The sequence below is a fragment of the Peromyscus californicus genome, unplaced genomic scaffold (assembly GCF_007827085.1).
Source record: "Peromyscus californicus insignis strain IS unplaced genomic scaffold, ASM782708v3 Scaffold_5__1_contigs__length_169319896, whole genome shotgun sequence".
NCBI lineage: Eukaryota > Metazoa > Chordata > Mammalia > Rodentia > Cricetidae > Peromyscus > Peromyscus californicus.
Window position 1 is genome coordinate 145,454,071 of NW_026294573.1, and position 22,411 is coordinate 145,476,481.

General features: G+C 43.3%; 1 protein-coding gene across 9 annotated transcripts in view; it reads right to left on the reverse strand.

Moving 5' to 3' along the window:
• Window positions 1-22,411, reverse strand: part of Asph (aspartate beta-hydroxylase) — a 226,473-nt gene that overhangs the window by 145,000 nt on the left and 59,062 nt on the right. For 5 of the 9 annotated variants that reach the window (XM_052716096.1, XM_052716090.1, XM_052716089.1 and 2 more), the window contains 4 exons: window positions 10,350-10,442; window positions 7,767-7,841; window positions 3,097-3,219; window positions 609-641 (listed from right to left, as the gene is read on the reverse strand). In XM_052716096.1, the coding sequence (XP_052572056.1) occupies window positions 609-641; window positions 3,097-3,219; window positions 7,767-7,841; window positions 10,350-10,442 (324 nt within the window). Of the gene's footprint in view, window positions 1-608; window positions 642-3,096; window positions 3,220-7,766; window positions 7,842-10,349; window positions 10,443-21,170; window positions 21,805-22,411 lie in introns of those variants that run through there. The other 4 variants (XM_052716095.1, XM_052716093.1, XM_052716099.1 and 1 more) reach the window with 2 other exon arrangements.

Sequence of the window (22,411 nt, forward strand, 5' to 3'; positions counted from 1 at the left end):
TTCGCCAACTTCACAATTTAAGGATATAAAGCATGTATGCACATTGTTTTGTGATTGTTTATTTTCCTTCCTCTTTCTTTTGTTTTGTTTGAGACAGGTCTTACTTAATAGCCCAGGCTGGCCTCATGGTAATTGTCTTGTCTCAGCCTGTCAGATTCTGGGATTATAGGTGTGAGGCACCGTGGTTTGTTGTTATTGGTGGTGGTTGTGGTGGTAGTGGTGGTGGTGGTGGTGGTGGTGGTGGTGGTGGTGGTGTGTGTGTGTGTGTGTGTGTGTGTGTGTGTGTGTGTGTGTTTTGACAAGTTTGCACTATATAACCCAGGGGAGTTTTGAACTAACAACCTTCCCACTTCCACTTTCTGAGTCTGAAATTACAGGTATATACCATCAAAACAAAATACAACTCCTTGCATATTTTGACAGAGCAATTCCATTACTTGGAATTTATATTCAGAAAATGAATATAAATAAAACACAAATAACATTATTAGCTATATGTCATGATACACTGAATAATTTAAAAATATTAATAAATAGTATTTTATGTAACTCATGATGCTGTTAGAGGAAGATTCACTCTAATTAATAAAGACTAATAAAAATCTTACCTGTCTCTTCCATATGGTAACTATCCTCTGTTTCTGAAAGAAAAAAAAAAAGCATTAGGTTGATATTACTACTCTCTCATATATGGTATATGTATCTGCTATATGTCTATATGTCTATTTTGAATGATAATTCAGGTAATTCCAATGCTTATCAATGATTTTATTATAAAACTATCAAAATAAAGCATGGAAATAACAATTAAGTCTCTATCATTTAATCACTACTTTACACCACACATCTCATGCATTCTTACTTTACCCACCCAACAGTTCCAGTGTTGACACACACCAAAACCTGAGGAAAAGAGAGAAAGCAATCCACGCAGTGACCACAGGGGCTGAATGCAGGAAAGGTGCAAAGCATCAGTCCATTTCACACTCCACTGGGCATTCTGGTTACTAGCTTTGCCCCACTCTTTTCTAAAGTGGAAATGCATGTTGAAAACACAGATGAAACAAGAATAGAGGAGACTTGGTATGTTTGCAAAGCAAAAGGAGAGTATGTCTTCCTGGTTTGGTTTGGTTTTGAATTGGTTGGTGGTTGGCTGGTTTTGTTTTCAGACAAGGTCTCACTTGGTGGCTACGGCTGGTGTAGAACTCTCCAGAGACCAGGCTGGCCTAGAACTCACAGAGATCCACCGGCCTCTGCCTCCTGAATGCTGGCATTAAATGCATGTACCACCACACCTGGGTTTCTGTTTATTTTTGAAACAAGGTCTCACCGTCCAGCCTGGCTTCCGACTAACGGACTGTAGACATGTGCCACCAGGCATGCACAGAAAATGCCCGGGTCACTGAGCTCCCTTCCTCCAATAATAAAAATGCCACCCTTTGACCTCACCACTATAACTTTTGTGTTCTTTAGACATCCTTTGACAATTGTGTCGACGTACAGAATATGTTCTGATCACATTCATCCTCCATCACCTTCTCTTCATCCTCTGTACTCTCTACAGGGCCCTTCTTTCCAACAAGGCCACTCCATCTCCCTTATCTATTTTTTTATGATTCAATCTTTGTATATTTAATTTGATAGATCAGAAGGTGCAAATATTTTTAAAAAGACTCTCAATGATAAAACTTTTTGGTTCAAATTTAATCTGTTTTTATCAAAGATTATGATAGAAAATAAGGTTTCTTTAACTTACGGACTTCTTAGAAGTATTTCTTCCAGTCCAGAGCTGACCTCCTAGCCATGCTAATATTAAACCCTTCCTGCTTCAAATATCAAATCCATGTGAATTGCAAATTAGCAGCACCTCAATAAAAATTCTGAGCCTCTGTAAACCATTCTGAACCATCTTAGCCAAAGACAAGAGAGACAAGCATGACACCATGAAAATGGGGACATCGTTGCTGGAGCGTCTTTACTCAGAAATTAGAAACCTGTTCCCACAGAATCAGGACATGAATGATGAGTTTGAATGCTGTAACCTTGTCCATCAACATCTGTTTTCTATGTGCAATGCAGCTGAAAACAGATGTATGTTCAAAAGCACTTTAGGCTGCACTTTGACACGCACATAAAATATATACTATATACATTTCTGATCATTGGCGTGGATGCTGCCCACCAATGCTATCACTTTCTACAGAGAGTGCCTCTCTTGCTCTAAGCAGGCTTAGATGGAAATTTCTAGAAAATCTTCATATATTAGAAGCCGCCTAACACTAAAGAAATTTCCCAGCATATTATGCCAGAAGTGTGTATGCTTTGCTGTTTTTGACTTGCAGTTTTTGCAACCATTTGTTAGCTGGTTTTGTATATGGAAACACAGGCTTTTTTTACCCAATTAATTACAGCTGATTATTGTCTTTGTGCTACAAGAGCAGCTGAGAGTCCTAGCATCGACTGAATTCTCCACTGGCTGAAAACACTTGCTACTTACAAAAAATGTCTGGGGACATGTGCTATGGAAGCCACAAACTGCGCTCTGCCCAGTACAGGGAGACAGTGCTGTCTGAACAAAACCCAGGGACAGACAGCAAGGGCAGTGGTTCTCGTGACTTGAACTTCATGTATCACATGGCACCTAGGTGGTGCCACACAGGAGAGGTTTGCTAAAGCACGGCACTCACCATGATCAGAAATCCTCTTATTTATGGGTTTCCTTCAGGCTTTCAAAGAAATCGGGTATTATTTTATTTTAGAGAAAAGTCATTCACTTTGGAGCATTAAGCTAAATCCTCAAAATATTTAGATAAAATTAAATATTGCTCTTAAAGGAATTTTAGGAACATTTTAACAATTACACTATAAACTATCAGTTATTTTATTTATTGATTTTATGTGCATTGGTGTTTGGCCTGCATTCATGTCTGTGTGAGGACGTCAGATCCTCTGGAACTAGAGTTACAGACAGTCGTGAGCTGCCATGTGGGTGCTGGGAATTGAACTTGGATCCTCTGAAGAACAGCCAGTGCTCTGAAGCACTGAGCCATCTTTTCCAGCCCTCCTATCAACTATTTTAAAACAAATGTGTTCTACCTTCATGAACTGCCCCAGGTTCCAGGGCCTCAAATCTGCCATCTCCATCAGTCACTGTAAGGAGGAAGTCCTCAACCTCTGGCTGTGGTTCTCCTGCTGGCCCCTCTGCTTCCAGCTGTGGGTCTTCAACAAGGAGAAACAGTGAGCAAGGGAAACATTAGGAGTCCACAGCAGCAGCCAACCTAGACAGGCCCATCTGCAGCCATCCCAGGAGCCTTAGCCACTGTCCCCTCTAAAGCCATTTTCTCAATCTGGCGAGTGCTAGTCTGAGAGTCAATTCTCATTACAATGTGAACTCACAGAGGACAGTCACCTCATCATGTTGCTCATACTGCATACTATGCAAATAGGACCATGAGTAGTCAATGGAGGCACTCCCAAATACTTGATGAATTAACAAGTGACTTTATAATTAATAATACATACATCTCTTTTATGATCCCTGAGTCAGAAAAAAGGTCACCCCAAGACCTTTCATTGAGAACTGTCAAATTCCATGTAGCAACTATAATCAACAACTTAAGTGTTTTAGTGTGGAGAGCAGCTCGTTGCCTGCTAACACAGATATACCTCACACTGTGCATCTAGACTGACCTAGCCTTAGCTATTTTAGTTAGTAGAGGTATAAAGTTCTCCACTGAATTTTTTAGGGGATACTGAGTGAACATGCTACATTATTCCATTTCAATATAGTTTAGACTGTGACCTTACCCTCAGGTTACTCCACAGTGGCTTGTACGGTTCCTAGCAGGTGACTTTTTGTAAACAACACTCCATTTGGAGAACCTGAGTGAGCTGGACTAGGCTGTGGTTGGGCGTGTGGAGTCTCAGGAGGCAAGCTCCGGATACAGGCTCTTTACATCAGCTGAGTGTAGACAAACTACATACTCCATGCCTGAGATTCCCTTCCATAAAAATGGAATAATAATTATCTATTCCGAGTATTAGTAGGAGGATGAAAATACTTAGGAATATTCCTGGCCCATCATAAGTCTCTAGTGTGGTCATTACCATTACAATTACTATAGAAACAACAAGATTCTCTCTGCTGCTATTAGACTGCCCCCACGACCACAAGGAGCCCTTCTTAGTGATTCTGAGTACTGCGGCATGGTGATGCTCAGTTTCACTGAATCATATAGACCCATTTGTGCAGATACTTTATAGAAGGTGCCTTTATCTGCAGTTTTGCTTTCTGAAATTTTATGTCTCTGGGGCCAACCACAATATGAAACCTTAAAATTCCAGTAATAAACAGTTCAAATACCTTTAAATATTTTCAATTCCTAGTAATGAAATCCTTCTTCATCTCTCTCCATCCCCTCTGCGATATGAATCACCTTTTGGTCTAGGCTCATCAACACTGTATACTCAACCTGCCCATTAGTCACCTACCAGCCAAGCATCATCAGATTTAGTGGCACAGTTATTTATGATACAGGAACCCTTACTTAATGTAAAAATGGCTCCAGAGCACAAGAATAGTGATGTTGGCCATGCCAAGGAATAATACTCATACTTTTTTTTTTATAATTGATTTTTTTTTTAAAGAAAGAAAATTACATTTGAGGTAGCTACAAAATCTTCACACTGAGGAAAAAAATGTGCTAATTTTGCCACTGCATCTCACACAGCAGACATTATGGCCACGGTATGTGATACAGTGGGGGGTGGAGGTCAGTACAATTTTTGCTTTCACAGATCCCAATGACTGATTCTCAGAGCTACAGAGGGAGCACAGGATCTGCCTCCCATCTTTACATCATCACCTGCGCTAGAGTTTCTCCTCCTTTCAGACCTGCCATCCACAAAACCACCACCACATTCAACTGCTCCCGGGAACTATGACTGCCCACTGAGTGAGGGACAGCCCTCTTTCCTTCATGCCCTCTAGAGAAGTTCTGTGATGTGCACCACTAGCAGTCGGCACTGCTGTTGAGTGGATGCGCCACTGTTTCCGGCAGCAAGCCCTGTCCAAGTTGCTCTCACCACGTTCTGACTCCTGTGCCTTAGCTTCCTCTGCCGCCTCCCGTCACGGCCCTGCAGTGGCATTCACTAGGTCTGTTTCTGTTCTCGCCACTCTGTGCTGGGTGTGGCCTTATCAGTTCTGCCTTTTCAGGCTCAGTCTCTGCCTCTCGCTCAGCTTGCTGTCGCTGTCTCCTGAAACAATTCCAGCTCATGTATCACAGGGCCTTTGCATGTGCTGTGTCATCTGCTTGTGTGTGTTTCTCATTTCTACCCCATCTTCAAATCTCATCAGACTGACTGCGCATGACCTCCCGGGGCCTGTAAACTCCATTGCTACCCTGCATCTGCCATGAATTAGCTTTGTGGTTTGAGCAACGTCCCTCACGTTTCAGAGTTGGATAGTAGCATCAGCCACACAGGGAAAGTGCGACAGCACAGAGAGCTGGCAGTGCCCAGTGTAGTGAGCCCCAGGATGTGCTCTCTTTTCCTCACCACAGACAAAATTATTAACGAAAGTACAAAAAGCTCAAGTAAGAGCAACTGGCATGGGGAAGGGCGGATGGAGCTGTGAGGCTCTGCAGTGGAGAAGAAAGCCTTCAGACACAGCTGCAGCCGGAGTCACCCACGGCATACCCAAACGGAGCTGTGCTGTGAGCAACCGGGTACAGTAAGACTTTAGACAAGTCACTGGTGGCATTGGCAGGAGCAGAAGAGCAACAATAAATGATGTCTGAAGCCATGGACCATCCACGTAACTGTCCATGGAGAAAGCCTCTTTAAGGGTATAAAACAGAAGCAAGAAGGCGCAGCAGGAAGCTCAGCTCTAGGATTCTTTCCTCTTCTGGTTAGCTGTTCACCTTAGGCACTGGGCCGTGGACAAACAGCTGCTGCACCTCCCCACGCCTCTGCAAGCCCGCCATCTTGACTTCATAGTTGGTCTCTCCGCTGCACACAGGCATGCTCCTGCCTATTCCTCAGACTGTAGGCAGGACAGACTGTACTCCTATACACCTCCCAGCAGCTTCAACTCCTCTTCAAATCAAGTGTCCTTTTCTATCCTCATTCTCTACCCATGCATCTAAAGTGCCAGCCATTCTGACTATCTTTGCATTCTTGTTGTCCTTGGGCCTCTAATTACAACAACGGCCAGGTGAAGCACCGTCTGCTCTAAGAGGCAATGCATTCTTTCTAGCGAGCTTCTGCGTCCTCGGCCTGGCAAGCCTCACTGAGTACCCTGGGAGTCACCAGGGCAGTCCTCAGCTTATCACACCGAATTCAGTACTTAAATTTCATCTTCCCTGTGCTTGAGCTGGGTTCCAGGGGTGGGCAGGGAGACCTGCAGTCTGTGTGTGCTATGGGGGGAAACGCACTCAAGTGACGTAGCCTGCAAAGAATTATAAGGGACAACCCTTCCCACATTCCCAGCAGCCACCAGCAGCGTCCAGTCAAACTGTGAGGTGTTATTTTCATGAGATAATGCTTCTTCCCTTTAGGCTTTCCTCAGATCTCACTAAGACAACAGGATACCAGGGTACCAATGTCCTGCCCCTTCACAACCCCGACATAAGTTACATTCTGGGGTCATGCTGCGTGCTTTTATCAGGAGGTCTTTCTAGGAATATCCCTATGAAATTCTGGCACACCAAATGCTTGATTATCATTCATATTCTCTACACAGAACGCAGCACAAGAAACCAGAGCCAAGCCCTGGGAGGTTACTTCCTGGTCTCTGACAGCATGACCTGTAAAACTGTTCCTCATGTTTTGCTTGGGTAATCACCAAACATCAAGAAAATTGTGAGAAAGAAAGATCGTTCTGGTGGGTCAGGATCACTCCTGATGGCTGAAGAGCCCCTAAAGATAGGTTATTCTTGAAGGTTAAGATCCTTCCTGAGGGTGAAGCACCCCTCCTCAGGATGGAGGACGGCTCATGAAGGCAGAGAAGACTGTGACAAGACAAGCAGCCAGGCTCACTGGCTTGTGTTGGTCACTGTTCTGACTCCCCAAGCTCACTGGCCTGTGTTAGTCACTGTTCTGACTCCCCAGGCTCATCGGCCTGTGTCGGTCCCTGTTCTGACTCCCCAGGCTCACTGGCCTCTGTTGGTCACTGTTCTGACTCCCCAAGCTCACTGGCCTGTGTTGGTCACTGTACTGACTCCCCAAGCTCACTGGCCTGTGTTGGTCACTGTTCTGACTCCCCAAGCTCACTGGCCTGTGATGGTCACTGTTCTGACTCCCCAAGCTCACTGGCCTGTGATGGTCACTGTTCTGACTCCCCAGGCTCACTGGCCTCTGTTGGTCACTGTTCTGACTCCCCAAGCTCACTGGCCTGTGTTGGTCACTGTACTGACTCCCCAAGCTCACTGGCCTGTGATGGTCACTGTTCTGACTCCCCAAGCTCACTGGCCTGTGATGGTCACTGTTCTGACTCCCCAGGCTCACTGGCCTCTGTTGGTCACTCCAACCTACTCTCCTGTTAATTCGTGATGGAACATCAGCCTTGAATTATTTATGCTCACTTATTCCTATGATTTTAAAATTAAATATGTTCATAAAACTCCTCCACAGTGAGGTGGGATTTTGAAAAGCATGTCCAGTGTGTCCCCCCGCCCCCAATAGTAGTTGATCTATAATTACTCTGAATGGAGTTATAGAAACTCAACTATTTTAGTAACTTGTGCGAAACAGAATTAAAATCATACCATATTCTGTGTGTACTGATTCCTGGAGAAGAGACTGGATTTGTTCTTTTCCTTCATGTTCAGCACTCTGGACTTCTAAAATAATTACAGAACATAACAAAGTAACACTCAAGTATTAATGGGAAATTCCAACAGTTAGATATGGCATTAGCACACATAGCAAGATGACTGCACTTGGCTAAGAGCTGTGTATTTTTCCCATTTCCATATGCCATTTGCTCCCCTACTTCAGCAAACATAGGAGATACTTAAAATTGGCCTTAATTGCTCAGCAGATGTAAATACTTTCAAAGGGACTTTTAAAGAAGAAACTAATCCAGCCATAGACTTTTTTTCCTTTAAAAAAATGGTCTAAGAGCAAATGCTTTCAGTTTCCATAAAATGCCATTCATGTCAGAAGAAGGCAAGGACTAAGGTTTCATAAAAAGGGGCACTGGAAAAGACGGAATTCCACACAGACTAAACAAGGTGATAAGCACCGGCACTCCTGACAAGTCAGGAGGAAGACACCGTTGGTGGAGTAAGGACCAGAGTGAGGAGAGCTGGCCGACCCACAATCTGAAGCGTGAGTGATAAGGAACACCCTGTCAGCTTCAGAAACATGTATCTGAAAGTCAGACCCCCAGGCTCAGATAAGTAGGACTTACAAAAGTGGATGTTAATGATGACATTCCACAATACCGTTGTCCTTATCAGACTGTAAGATAGATATACCCCCAACGTCACACAACAAACAAACTGTTGCTACAAGGACACTGTGAGGGTTTGACCTCATATTGGAATCATCAGTGCTGCGTGTGAGAAATCAAAGTACAGATCCTCAGTGACAGAATAAATTCACGAAGGGGAAAAAGTTTAACACGTGTTACGCTAATTGCTTAATAAAACATTTCTAAAGCATAAATATGTTTTTATTTCTGTTTCACTGGTGATCACATAAATATCCTGATATAATTATACAAGTCCCTAGTCTCGACCCTTCTTCCATTGCCTCCCAGTGTTTGTGACAGTCTCCTCACTGGGGACCATTCCACGTGTGCGGAGAAAAGCATCCAATGGGATCACACGAAGAGTTCTAGTGTGAGGTGGGGTGTGCTCTTCACTGACTTCCTAGACAGGAAAGCCGAAGCGGCACAGATTGAGAACCACAAAGCGGGCCCCACACTTTCCCAAACTCATGTGTTACCAGCCCCGGTTCAGAACCTAGTCAGTACTCTCCGCCTCCTCGTTTCTGTTTCTGTACACATCTTTCTTCTTCCGTGGAGATGGTGCAGAGGCAGAAGCTAGACTACGAGTTAAAGCATGAACAAAAAGTAAAGCAAAAGGGTGATTCTACGGAGTGTGTTCTTTCAAAAGTGTGGTTACTCCTGTGAACACAGGGGCTGGGGCTGACGGGAGTCAAAGGCTTTATTTTACTGAGAGATAAGGTCTGTACTTGCCAAACAGATGGAAGGAGCCAGAGAAGGAAAAAAGAACTAAAGTCTCAACAAGAGAAGGACTGAGAGAGCAGAATGCAATCTGAAAACACTCCCAGAAGGCTGAGGAGAATGATGGCTAGCAATAAACAGTGGGTCTGGTAACTCAAAAACTTGCAAAGAAAGAATGGGAGGCACGTGGCATATCTCAGATGCAGTACTCACTTAAAATCAGGGTTTTTATTACAAATAATATTTAGTACAAAGTAAAATATTAAGTGTCAAATTCAAATATGTAATTTAAAAACCTTTACAAAAAGCAGTATGGATTCTGGAGCCATACACCAATTCCATAGGTGTGCAAAGGAGACAATAAATTCTCCTAGAGTTCTGAAATGAACAAATAACAAAACTTAGACTAATATACTGTTCCTTGAAGGAATGAAGCAAAGAAAATCAAATAGATCAGCACAATTTGGGCTGTAAATGGTTTCCAATAAACACGTCATATCTAGTACTTCCAATAGGGGGTGCAATGAAACCACGAATTTTCTTAAGTATTCCAAGAAAGACAAGTACTGAAGCTAATTGCAATCTACAACTATCATACCACAAGCAGAAAATGGTGGTAATAGATTAAAATTTTATGCACCAATTTATTAAAGTACCGCAACATTTCCAAACTATGAGTCAAAGTCCCTTCATGAAAACACTACGACCTGATCTATGATGCCACAGGAGGCAATCAGCACGACAAAGTCTAGGGAGGCTGTCAGTGTAGACAGGGCCCATACAAAAAGGATGGGAGCTCATTATCCCTGCTGGATCCATTGATGTGGCTGACGATGACTAGGTTGTGTACAGGCTGTGTCAGTTTTTACTTGGAATGTAGTGTGGTAGGAGTGGGGAATTATAGAGTCAAGACACACTTAGCTTCTGCTGTTCCTAACTGTATGGTCTTGGGCAACACACAACCGTTGACCCCTTGGAATCTGGATTACAAAAATTAAAACAACCATGCATACGTTTTCATTACAAAATTACTATAATTTCAGAAGAAGAAGTTGTAGCTCATTTTATAAACAATGTGAACAACTGGGTGAGACATGGTGGCTTAACTGTAGATACCTGCCAGCTAGGGGAGCTTGGAGTCTTCAGTGACACTTACCTGCCTCCTGGGGAGCCTGCTTCTCCAGCTCAGCCGGTGGCTTGGCCTCCTCCGGTGGGAATGTCTTCTCTGAAGTAGATCTTTCTTTAAGTCCTGCATTTTTTTATTCACAGTATTAACTGATGCTTCTTTAAAAATCATTTTTACATATTAAATCAGGAAAGTTAACTCTCAAACATTTGATTAGTGGCACAAGGAATTCACACTTTCCCGTACTGTGTTTAAAACTCACAAGGGACTTCCGTTATTTGACTTTTTAAAGGGAATTCATGAATAACATATAACCACATCTAAACCTGCCAAAAGAAGTTCCATTCCGTTTGAGTCCAAGCCCCTCTCCACGTTAAGAGGATAAGTACTTCCTAAGGAAGCGTTAAAACACTCTTGATTCTGAGCCCCTGCACATTCCAGACCTGAATTTCCCTGTAATGTTTGATCCTTCTGGGAATACTAGAGTTTTAAATAAATCACACGGAACTCACTATTTACAATTTTCTTGAAGAACCACCTATAAGTAACCATATTGGTTTTGGTTTTTGTTTTTCTGGAGCTCACACATATCCTAAAGTCCCTTGTTTAAAAAGCAAGGAAAATAAGGCAGAGGAGCAAGTTAACATAAAAACTGATTTTAAAGCCGAATAATTACTAAGTTAGTGTTTTGATGTTTTACACGTCGAACATTAGGTAAAACTTTAATTAAGTGCAGCTGTTTAGGAAACAAAGGCGTGACCAGGAGTCCAATTCTGTTTGCTGAGCCCCGAGCTCCTCTGCTCTCACTGAGGACTGAAGGAGTGTGGCTTCTGGGAAGGTGTGTGCACAGTGGTCCTCGGTGAAAGGTCAAGCCAGCGCTCCGCATTCTGGGAATCCTAAGCACCACTGGACAGCTAATGTCCATGTTTCCCTTATCTCAACTCACGGAGGAGTTTTACATCTTATTCTGCCTGGTTCTCCCACTCTTGTTCCTACTGCCTGAGGACACTTGTGAAACCTTACAGCCACTGCAAAGGCAGCAGACAAAACCTCACACCACCGCCACACCCAGCTGCGTCCTACAAGTCGGATTTCAAACCAGTTCACTTTCCAAGAGTGTGGATAGGGATGAAGAGCTTACAACAGCTCACATCTACTTGAAATATAGGGTGGAAACTAGCCTGCTTTCTCATTTAAATAACCTGCCCTTTCACCTCTCACCTGACAGTCTATCAGGAACCGTAAGTTGTGCTAAATCAGTGACGAAAAACTTTAGTCCGTAGACTCCAGGAATTTGTCTTTGCACTCAGTTGGCCCCAGCAATTGCTACAGCAATGCCTGCTGAAGGGCTGGAGCATGCCGTGGGGTCCCCCCCACTAGCCCGCTGCGGCAGAGGCTTGGGGCAGGGCCGGAGGTGGGCACAGGGATGTGGGAGGGGAAGGAGGAGTGTGTCCATCTTGCTGTTCCTACTTCTGCAGTGCCCACCATTTCTGTATTATAGGTAGTCTCCTGGGGTGGTACCGGTGTGTGCCAGGTGTCCTTGGACAGTTACATTCTCAGAAGTGTCTCAGTGATAAAAGGTTACCACCTCATTCTTCACTAACATACACTCCACTAGCTTTCAAACCGGCCTTCATTTGTGCACTGAGCAATGAAATCGTCCCCATCAAATGGCAGATTCAACTGCCTGAAAGCCCATTCTTACCAAATTCGGAAAAGTCCATTTCATTTGAAAAAGAAAGAAACACTGTAAGGGTTTGAAAGTTACCAGTAGACGTTTTCAGACACAATACATGAAAGAGCCAGCTTTCTGTAACGTAACTAGGAGTCATTTGTCTTTATAATCCAAAGGATGAAAAACAGAAAATGTAACAAGAGACAGGAAAAGGATCCAGCAGGAAAATACTGCTCATTTCTACCCAAAGTACCAGTCAAATGCCATACCTACTGTAGCTGGTCAGCGCTATATCCAGAAATGACATTAGCACAAATAAGCTTTATTATAAACTTCGAAGCAGTGAAAGACCATATTTACACATCTCCTTCACTGGGCCCCTATAAACCTTCAACATTTAACAACACGAGCCACACTGAAATGGCTTTAACAACCCAGGGAGAAGCACTGGACCTGTACACTGTGGACTCGATCTTCCGCTTCACAAAACCAGAAACATAAATAACACATGACCAACTCAGAGTCAAAGGAAAGGGTTCTTGTTTGTCTGTTTTTGTTAAAGCTGGGTTCATTTACTGAGAAGTACTAATGACGAAGGGTTAGGCTGGAACTGCAATGAACATTTTATTATATTCTGAAATATCGTGAGTCTGTTGTTTAGTCTGCATACAACAAAACCACAGTTCACGCTGGCTTGAGGAAGATTTGCCTCTCACTGAACAAGTAGGGCAGAAGCAGGCTCGCTCTCAGCCCCCACCTTAGCCTCTGACAGCAAGCGTGCTCCCAGCTGCAAGTCTCTTCCAGACAAGATATCTAGAAGCAAAAGGACCGCCCGCTCTGCTGTGAGTCTTGAGGAACTCTCCCTCAGACAGTGGACCCCACTGCAGCTGCGCACCATCACTGTCTAGATTTGAATGCTGCCAGGCTCTAACAATGGTCCGATAGGACTGAAAAGTTTCCTTACAATACCTTGACTGTTGTTCTGTAGACTCACTAGACAAGTTAGGAAACTTTAAAATTTATGTTTATTAATAGCTGTTTCTCTCATTTTAATTAAAAATGCAAGAAGCCATCAAAAGTAAATGAAGCCATCATTTAAACCATTCAGAGCACCCTTGACCACTGGACCCAATTTTCCTGGGCCCACTATTTACCTACTCTACTTTATTCTTTGCTACCCAACCATACCTGACCAGAATGAGGACAAAAATAATATATTTATCTCCATAAATATGTAATAGTTTCATACTTACCAAATGGCATATGTAGATTCATTAAACAAATATCTATCAGTTGTTAATGTGCAGAACTCTTCCATAGAAAGTGAATGTTCGAAATACAATCCCCTCCAGGAGAGTGTGTATAGTGCAAGCCCTCCAGGAGAGTGTGTGTAGTGCAAGCCCTCCAGGAGAGTGTGTGTAGTGCAAGCCCTCCAGGAGAGTGTGTGTAATGCAAGCCCTCCAGGAGAGTGTGTGTGTAGTGCAAGCCCTCCAGGAGAGTGTGTGTGTAGTGCAAGCCCTCCAGGAGAGTGTGTGTAGTAAAAGCCCTCCAGGAGAGTGTGTGCAATACAAGCCCTCCAGGAGAGTGTGTGTAGTGCAAGCCCTCCAGGAGAGTGTGCAATACAAGCCCTCCAGGAGAAGGGACAAGTGGGAACATAGGAAACAGAAACTGTTGAGATTAGGAGGTGAGCAGATGTTATGGAGCAGATGTGGGTAAGAGGGCAATGTCAGGGAAAGGCTCAGCGACTAGACCTCAATGGACTTCCAAAGGTCAGAGGGGCAGGGCCAGGAGCTACACTGCAATCCTCAGGCAACAGAAGAGCAAGCTTAGACGCTTGAGTCATGGGACAGGGAAGGAAGGCAGGGTTTAAACAGAGCAAATGCCCTAGGACACTATGTCTCTTGGGTCCAAGTGGAAGGAATCACCTTTCCTAAGAATTACACTGCCCCTCAGGATCGAGAAGAATTAGACCAAGGACCTCTAAGATACCAAAAGCCACAGACACTCAAGTCCCTTATGGAAAATGGGACACTTCCTCCTGCATACTTCCCATCGTCTCTGGGTTATTACTAACCACACCTTAACACAACAGAAATACTACATACATTTAAAAAATATAGCCGGGCGGTGGTGGCGCATGCCTTTAATCCCAGCACTCGGGAGGCAGAGCCAGGCGGATCTCTGTGAGTTCGAGGCCAGCCTGGACTACCAAGTGAGTTCCAGGAAAGGCGCAAAGCTACACAGAGAAACCCTGTCTCGAAAAACCAAAAAAAAAAAAAAAAAAAAAAAAAATATATATTCAGCCTTCAGTTTACTAACACTATGGCATAGATGCTGATGGAAATTCTGATCTTACCCTCCAGGTCCCTCTAGCTAAGGTGACTTGTGAAGAGTCGGTACACAGACAGCAGCTGCCCCACATGCTGATGTCCTAACAGTATAAATCAATACATCCCAAGAACAATGCAGCATGAATCTTAAAAGTTCTTATCAATAAAATCAAACCTGAGCCAGGTATTGGGTTAAACACTGGAAGATCAGAGAGACAGAACAAGCCACAGCTAACCTCACCTGGCCAACTTCTCAGCTCATCTTGTTTCCTCAGACTGGAAGCTTCTGTGTCCTCATCTCAATGGCTCTCAGCTGAACTGCTGCTCGAAATCCTGAACATTTAACCAGCCAAAATGCTTAACCAGCCAAATGCTGCTAGTTTCTGGTCCTCAACGCCTTATAAACCTTTCTGCTTTCTACCACCACTCCCTGGGATTAAAGGCTGCTTTCTGGGATTAAAGGCGTGAGTCACCATGCCTGGCTGTTTCCAGTGCAGCCTTGAACTCACAGAGATCCAGAGGGATTTCTGTCTCTGGAATGCTAGGATTACAGGCGTGTGCTATCACTGCCTAACTAGTGGCTTTTCTGTTCTCTGACCCCAGATAAGTTTATTAAGGTACACAATATTTTGGGAAACACAATACCACAGAACAAGGCTGACAAGCATGATACCTGACAGATATTCTGAGAACTCAATACTCCAAAATGGCACACATGCTAATCAATCATGCTAGATTTTCTCCTTGTTCCTGCCTTGTAGAATCAGTAAACGTGCATTTTAGTGAGTACACCAATGGTGTCAGATCTAAGGAAGATTCTCAGGCCACCAGAAGCAAAAGCTACCCCTGATAAAAATAGGGGACCTCTTACTCAAAGGATCTTTACTAGACCCAGGATAGACAAAATTCAGAAAGAGGAAATGCATGTCACAAAAAGGTTCCCAACAGCATGGATTCAGGACCAGAAAGAGACTCCACAAGGCTTGGACAGGGGGGACTCTCTTAACATCATGGAAAGCATCATGGAACGAAAGGAGAGGCAACCACCCAGTGTGGAGGAGCTCTGATGTCTGAATTAAGTGGGGGTGCACTTGGATCTCACCTCGAGCAACTGGTCCCAGACACACAAGAAAAAGGAAAAACAGCATCCCTTAAGATTTTTAAAGACAGATCACTTAAACCCAGTAAAATTGTGGCTTTTTGCACCAATTTACTTTTTCACTTATTCAAAAAAGAAATCTACCCTACCCCTTGCACACAGCAATAGGAACAACTGAAAAATGCAGTTACTGGAGAAATTGCTTGGTTTTCCTTTTTTAAAAACTAACACTTTTCTCTTCTAAAAGTCTCCAATGGTGTTAAAATACCTAACAATTTTCAGCTCCCCTACTGTGTATATTCAGCAAGCAAACCCTGGCTAGAGGCTGTTGGTTACTGGCCAAGTGCTGTGTCAATCAGTCTGAGAGCAAGGAGGAAGCAGGTGCTGGACATGGTGGCTGTGGCACGGAGCCCTGGGGTGCAGCCGTGCCAGCTGAGCTGGTCCCACAGGAGGACCTTCTCAGCAGAGGGAACAGGAGCCACAGGAGCGGTAGCTGTCTATCCCAGCCCTTCATGACTGCACAGCATTTCACTATGCGGACTCCACCCACCCAAGGCTCCAGGCTCTGCCACATTGCAGATTCCTGGGAGTGTGTGATGAGTGAGTCAGTGAGCGGGAAGTCCTGCCGCAGCATCCTTCAGTGGGTGGTTAGAAAATACCACTATCACAAAAAACAAAAGCTTTATTTAAATAGAGCTCACACATGTAAAGCTTTTGCAGAAAGTGGTATCTATGAAAAAAATTGAACCAAATCAAAATTAAAAATCAAGTGCATGTGGTTATGTCCTTGGACAAAATGAAAGGGTGAGGATATGTGACCGCAGTTTACTGAGGATTTTCTTTCTGATTTTTCATGATGGCTGGAGTAGTGGCACACGCTATAATCTCAGGTTAAGGTTAGATCAGAAGGCTGCAAAATCAAGGCCAGCCTGAGGCACAGTGAAGGTGACTGCTAACAAGGTAACTTAGTGAGAGTCTGTCCCAAATAAGAACAAAAAGAACTAAAGACTAGCCTTTGTCAAGCACGTGTAAGGCCCTGCAATCAATCCCCCATAGCTTGAAAAAAAAAGAAAGAAATGTTTGTGAAAATATGTCTGCCATATAATACTCACCCTTCAGTTTGCTAAGAATAAAAATGTTCTCTTTGAATAGAGCAGGGAAAATTGAAACACACAACAAAGCAAACCTGGTTCTTCTTATCATTGCACTGACATTCTCTTATATTCTTTCACTGTCTAAACTGCTGCAAGTCAAGGGTGAGGACGGGATCTCTGTCCGATGGCTTCTTACAGTAAAATGCCCATTCTGGCCAGTGCTGTTCAACTCTCTTGTTGCAGAGGCAAAGAAGGAAGGAGGCAAAAATTGGAAACCAACCCAGAGCCTGCCTGGTAGTACACTGGAAGGGCGGTGTGGAACCATGGTCTGCCGAGAGCCTCGCCTGCTTCCCTTGGTGAGAGGAACTTCCTTCCCGGGAACTGGTGTCCCTTCACCGCTGCTATAACCGTGGGTACTGTACACAGGACAGGTCTCATCAACTGCGACAGTCCTAGCCCCCATCCATAATAACTCACCTGACCGGAAGTACACATGATCCTGTCTGAGAAGGAAAACAATAATCAGGAAGGGGCCAGAGATGGGCACTGAGGCCCAAGGTTTTAGGAGCTAGATCTAGAACATCCACCCAAGCTCATACTCGTAGACCTCACAGTGGTATGAGACATCAAAGCTTTCTGTCTATGTAAGCTACCTGGAATGGACTTACCACATGTCACCAAGAGAATCCAGGAGAACATTCCTAAGTAACAACAAACACCCAAATATGGTCCTACTTCCTGAAGAACAGTAACGAATAGCCTTTTCATGGTAACACAGTAACTGACCCACGCACGCCTAACCAGGCGTTAGTGGTTGAATCTGTTTTCATTGACAACCCCTAATGTGTGTGTATAAAGTTGCGTGGTGGAAAAATGTGTTCTGGGTACAAAACTTAGATTCTTTTTTACACGGCTGACCGGAGGTCTCCACTGTACCATACAAGTGGAACCACTGTACCATACAATTGGAATAATTTACTTCATTTTACTGTTCTTTCAAATCCTGTTTCCTTACTGCAGTTACAGCATGTAGAGAGCTGAACATTCTCAGGCCTCACACATGTGGCATGCATTAGTATTTTCTCTTCCCCTCTTGAGCTCAGGAGAAAATATGGATCCAGCTGAACTCTTTATGGAGGCACTTGTCTCACAGTCTGTTGACAGAAGGAGGAATGGCAGCCATTGCTCCCATGCCTCTCACTTGAGCCCCTCACTGAGATTCTGGGGGTCCACCAATCATCAGTGTCCTGCAGAGAAAGAGGAGCCAAGAGCATCGGCTGCTCACACACGTGCAACCTCCAGTGGGTCTCACAGTCACTCTGACACTGGGGTCACAACCAACCAACAAGTAAGAAAAAGGACCACTGTCAACATGTACATTATGGTAAATCTAATCCACGGCATCAATTTTGAGAATATTTCCGAAGGGCATTAGCAGATGATAAAATAGATGAGAAGACCCACCCAGCATATGGGAAGTGACTACAGTTAACATAATAAAACCATACTTGTTTATTGCCTTTCTCTTGTTCAGTGGAAACACCTAAAGGGGATTCTTACGCCCACAGCAATCAGTCTGCTGAGGTTAAAAATCTACGAGGAAAGTAGATCCTAGCAAAGCAGGTTCTCTGTGAACTTCTAGAATTCACTCAGCTCTGCAGAGTAATACAAGCAGTTATGCTTACTGGTTTGTGTTTGATCAGACGACGGAAAATAACCACAAAGTAAAATGAAAAAACCGATTACAGGTGACGTTAGACCTGACGAGATTCACTGAGGACACCATCGGCAAGTCAAGTGTCAATGCTGCAATGCTTGGGGAGAATGTCATCTGGATGTTAGATAAGAGGGAAAAGACTCTGAGAGAAACTGACATGCCTGAAATCATTTCTATAAAGCAATCTTTAAGGATATGTGTTCCTCAAATGTAACTGATCCCCAAGGTTAAGATAAAGTTAATGAAATGTCCTCTTTTTTAATTTATAGCATTATCTCAGAAAATGTAAAATGTTAGGGACGTGACAAAAATGTAGATATTTAGTTTTGATTTTTCAAGTGTTTCCCCAAAACTCTTATGGCTGCCAGCTATGTAGAAAATAGATTAGTTTTTGCTGACTTTTTTCGAGGGTAGCCTTAGGATTTTAATTTCCTCAGACAGCGCTATGATGAAAAGCAACGACCAGGTGAATAGCAGCGGAGTGAGCCTGAGAGGGGAACGGAACTGAAGCCGCGCTCACCACCAAGGCTTAGCGTGCCTTTTGGCTGAGCTGTGCTTTTTAGCTGAACTCTGGGTGCTAATCCTGGACCAGACGGCATGGCAAGGAAATTCAGTGTAACCATTTGCATCCTGGAGAGAAAGGAGAGACAGGCAGAGGAAAACAGAGAAAGGGAGGGTGAACCAAGTCCCGACTCCCAAACATCCCCCCAAAAGGAAAGCATTGAGTAACGTTTCAGAATTTCTGCTGGGTGCTAGAAGCCGCTTGTCAAGTGACCTCCACTGCTGTGAGCTCCTTCAGTTCTTGACTGCTGCTGTCCAGAGGAATAAGTATTTCTCTATCTAGATCGGAAACAGCTCACAGCACCTCCCCAAGTACAAGCGATGCTCACCTGCTTATGCTGGTCATGTTCCCAAAACCACCTCATTGCCTAGAATTCATTATTTCCATACTTTATACCCCCTTACCACTGAACTTCGAAACCAAGGTAAAATTAATAAAATGCCTCCATTAAATGCTTTGCCCTTCTCCAGCAAGGAGTGGGAGGAATCACTTGTAGGGAAAACATCATTTAATGGCTTGGAAGTAATTTCTTTAATTAAATTACATATCTCACCAGAAAGATCTAGCTAGCATCAGGTTATGTTTTGAAGGCCCTATAACTGTAACGCATGGGTAGGTTTCCTATTTCACTTATCCTGGCAAGTTCTCAGGTATCCCAGAGGCCACTTCATGAGTGAATATGTTTAAAAGCTTTCTGTCACTCAATCATGCCCCACCCCAAATTCATATTTAATGAATGAAATAGTTCACAAAAAATGTTTAGCAGACTCTCCTAGGGAGTCTGTTCCTCCAGAACCCCACAGAAAACTAAGACAATGTCTCTCAGGACTGTTGAAGTCTCCTTATCTGCCATGTGCTTGTATTTTACAAGAAATAAAATGGGCCAAATCTGCAGGGCCAAGATTTTGGAAACAGAAGTAGGAAGACTCTCTTACCACAGATCTGAACTGTGGAATCCATCAACCTGAAGCTACAGTCAAAAGGGTCACAGACTCCCTGGTTTTGTGTGCATGTGCTTTGCTATTTGATGAAAACAAAACAAAAAACAAAAACACAAGATCCTGACTACCAACACAGAGAATCAAGTCATCACACTCTGAAATTCTTTGGGCCTAGTGTGTAGCCCAAGAATATAATAGAGATCTCAGTGTGTGTCTAGAAAGTCTCCTTTGTTGTGATTCACTTGTGTGAGCTGTGATTTCTCACAGCTTAATGTTTAGGTGTTTATAAGTAGCAAAAGTTGCTGGCTTTTAAGAAAGAAAAGAAATGTTTGTTCAGAAAACATCTACGTTTACTCATATTCAGTTTTAGTACCTTTGAACGGCCAAAAAGTGTCTATTTCTAAGCTCTTCATAGAAAAAAGTAAATTAATTTTAAAAATTAAAATCTTCTTGATAGCATTTTTTTATTCTGTCATCAAGTTAGTTTTATTTTAGTTTACTATTATTTTTGTTTGTTTGTTTGAGACAGGGTCTTAACATAGCCCAGGCTGTGCTATGTAGCCAAGGATGGCCTCAATTTCCTGGTCCTTGTGCCTCCATCTCCAAAGTGCTGGGATGACAGCATGAGGCACCTCACCCAGCTCACACTTTTTAATCAACACGTAATCTAAAGATAGATTTAAGCATCATGCACAGATCAGCACACACAATGTAGAAACGTCCCTCTCATTAAAATTTACTTTATTAGTTGCTTATGTTGGGCTAAACTCTGACCTCAAATTTGTGGTTCTTTGGAAATGGTAAATAATCATGATATACCCATGAAAATATATGCCATCCAATCACAGCAACTGAAAAACCGTGTACCGTACAAATACCACAATGAAGTGAACTTCTGATGGTTCAGAGTCTATGAAGCTGACATAAATAGATGCAGTTAGAAATGCTCTCCTTGATAAGACTTTAATTCTTGACAACAGGCAGGACTCAGAATGGTGTGTCTGGTAGGGAGTGAACAAGGTTTTCTGGTTTTGTTTTATGTAATGGAAGGAAGGGGTAAAAACAGCTAGGAAGACAGGGAGGCTGGGGAGGGCGAGTGAGGAGGTCTAAGGGGACAGGAAGTTACGAGAGGTTCTAAGGCTGGGACAGCTGAACCTGGACAGAAAGTGCAAGAGACGGAGGTAGAAGGGAGAGGGAACTTGAAAGGAGCCTACGGGTGAACGAGTGAGGAGGGAGGGGAGGGGTTCCAGAGTCTGGGGCTGCCATGGGAGAACTGGGAGTTGGAAAGAGCCTTCAGACAGGCAGGAAGGGAGTAGGGCAGGAAGCCCCTACCTACCTAACTCAGGACCTCCCTGCACAGAAACCCTGCTCGAACCTTCCGATTCTTACTCACTCCAATGGGAGTTCTTAATATATTAATAAAACCATTACAATTCACATTATACACATATTTAATCTGAATACATGGTCAATATATCAATAAAAAGGGAAGTTCTTACATTTTATAACATTTGCAAAATTTCATTTCTTTTTTAACTTAGAAGCATGACAAAGAATATTTGTTTCACAGAAGTTACTTACTGAGCACCAATAAACACATAAAACTAATATGTATCATCCTCCCCAACCAGAGAAATCCCAGATTTTCTCTGCCCTTTAGCAGCAAACCCGAGTCCAGACCATCACCACTGTTGGGTGGTGATGGCAGTTCTTTCTTTCACTTCTTTCTCTTCTGGTTACTTTCCTTTGCCACATGAGCATGCCCGGAAGGGCTTCTTCCCTTCCGGTCACCTTTGTCTCTGGAAGACACTTTACTAGGAATCGCCTTCGACTCTGTCTCTGTTGCTTTTTTCCAGTTTTCCTTGGACTTAGCACTTCTGTCCGGGTTGGCTTTCTCCTTTTCTCTGTCTTTCTTACCTCTAGGAGATGCTTTCCGGGATGCGTCTGGGTCGCCCTTCTTCCCCTTCCGTTCATCCTCCTTCTTCCTCCCCCTGTTTCTCTCTTCACTCTTGCCAGGCACAGCCTTCTCTCTCTCCTTCTTAAGCTCTTCTTTGCTGGGTTCTTTAGCTTTCAGGTTTCCCAATCAAAGGAAAAAATGTTTACTGATACTACCGAAATCCTCGAAGGGCACCTTAGCGGTAAAGTACTGTCTTGTCCCCACTCACTGGAAAGCTCTTGTTCAGAAGTTAGTCTACTAGCTCAAACATTGTCTACAAAGGTACATAAACCTCTATAAAATACTAGCTATGAAAGAAATCCTGGGAATATCTCATCTTACCTTTCCAGTTTAAAATATAGTTTGACTTGTGTCAACACAGGCTGGCATGCAATATAAACAAAGTGAACCTATCCACAAGGGCAGTGAAGAGCTAACTCCTAACTATATTGTCACAAGTAAAGGGATGAAGGTGCTGGGAAACTTGTTCTTATACAAAGATAATTAAAATTTTCAGCTTGAACAAAGTGTTATGTCCTTAACAGTTAAGTTTATGGGCCTTGAGAAAAAAGGTGCACAAATAAATTAAATATCATTTGATTCTTGGCAGCAAAAAAAAAAAAAAAAATCAACGTGTATACATTTTCAAATTTGTTATCTGTAACATTTATAATGGAAACTGAATATTATTATGTTTACAGTCAACTTCACATAATCAGTATTCCTTTAAGTACATCT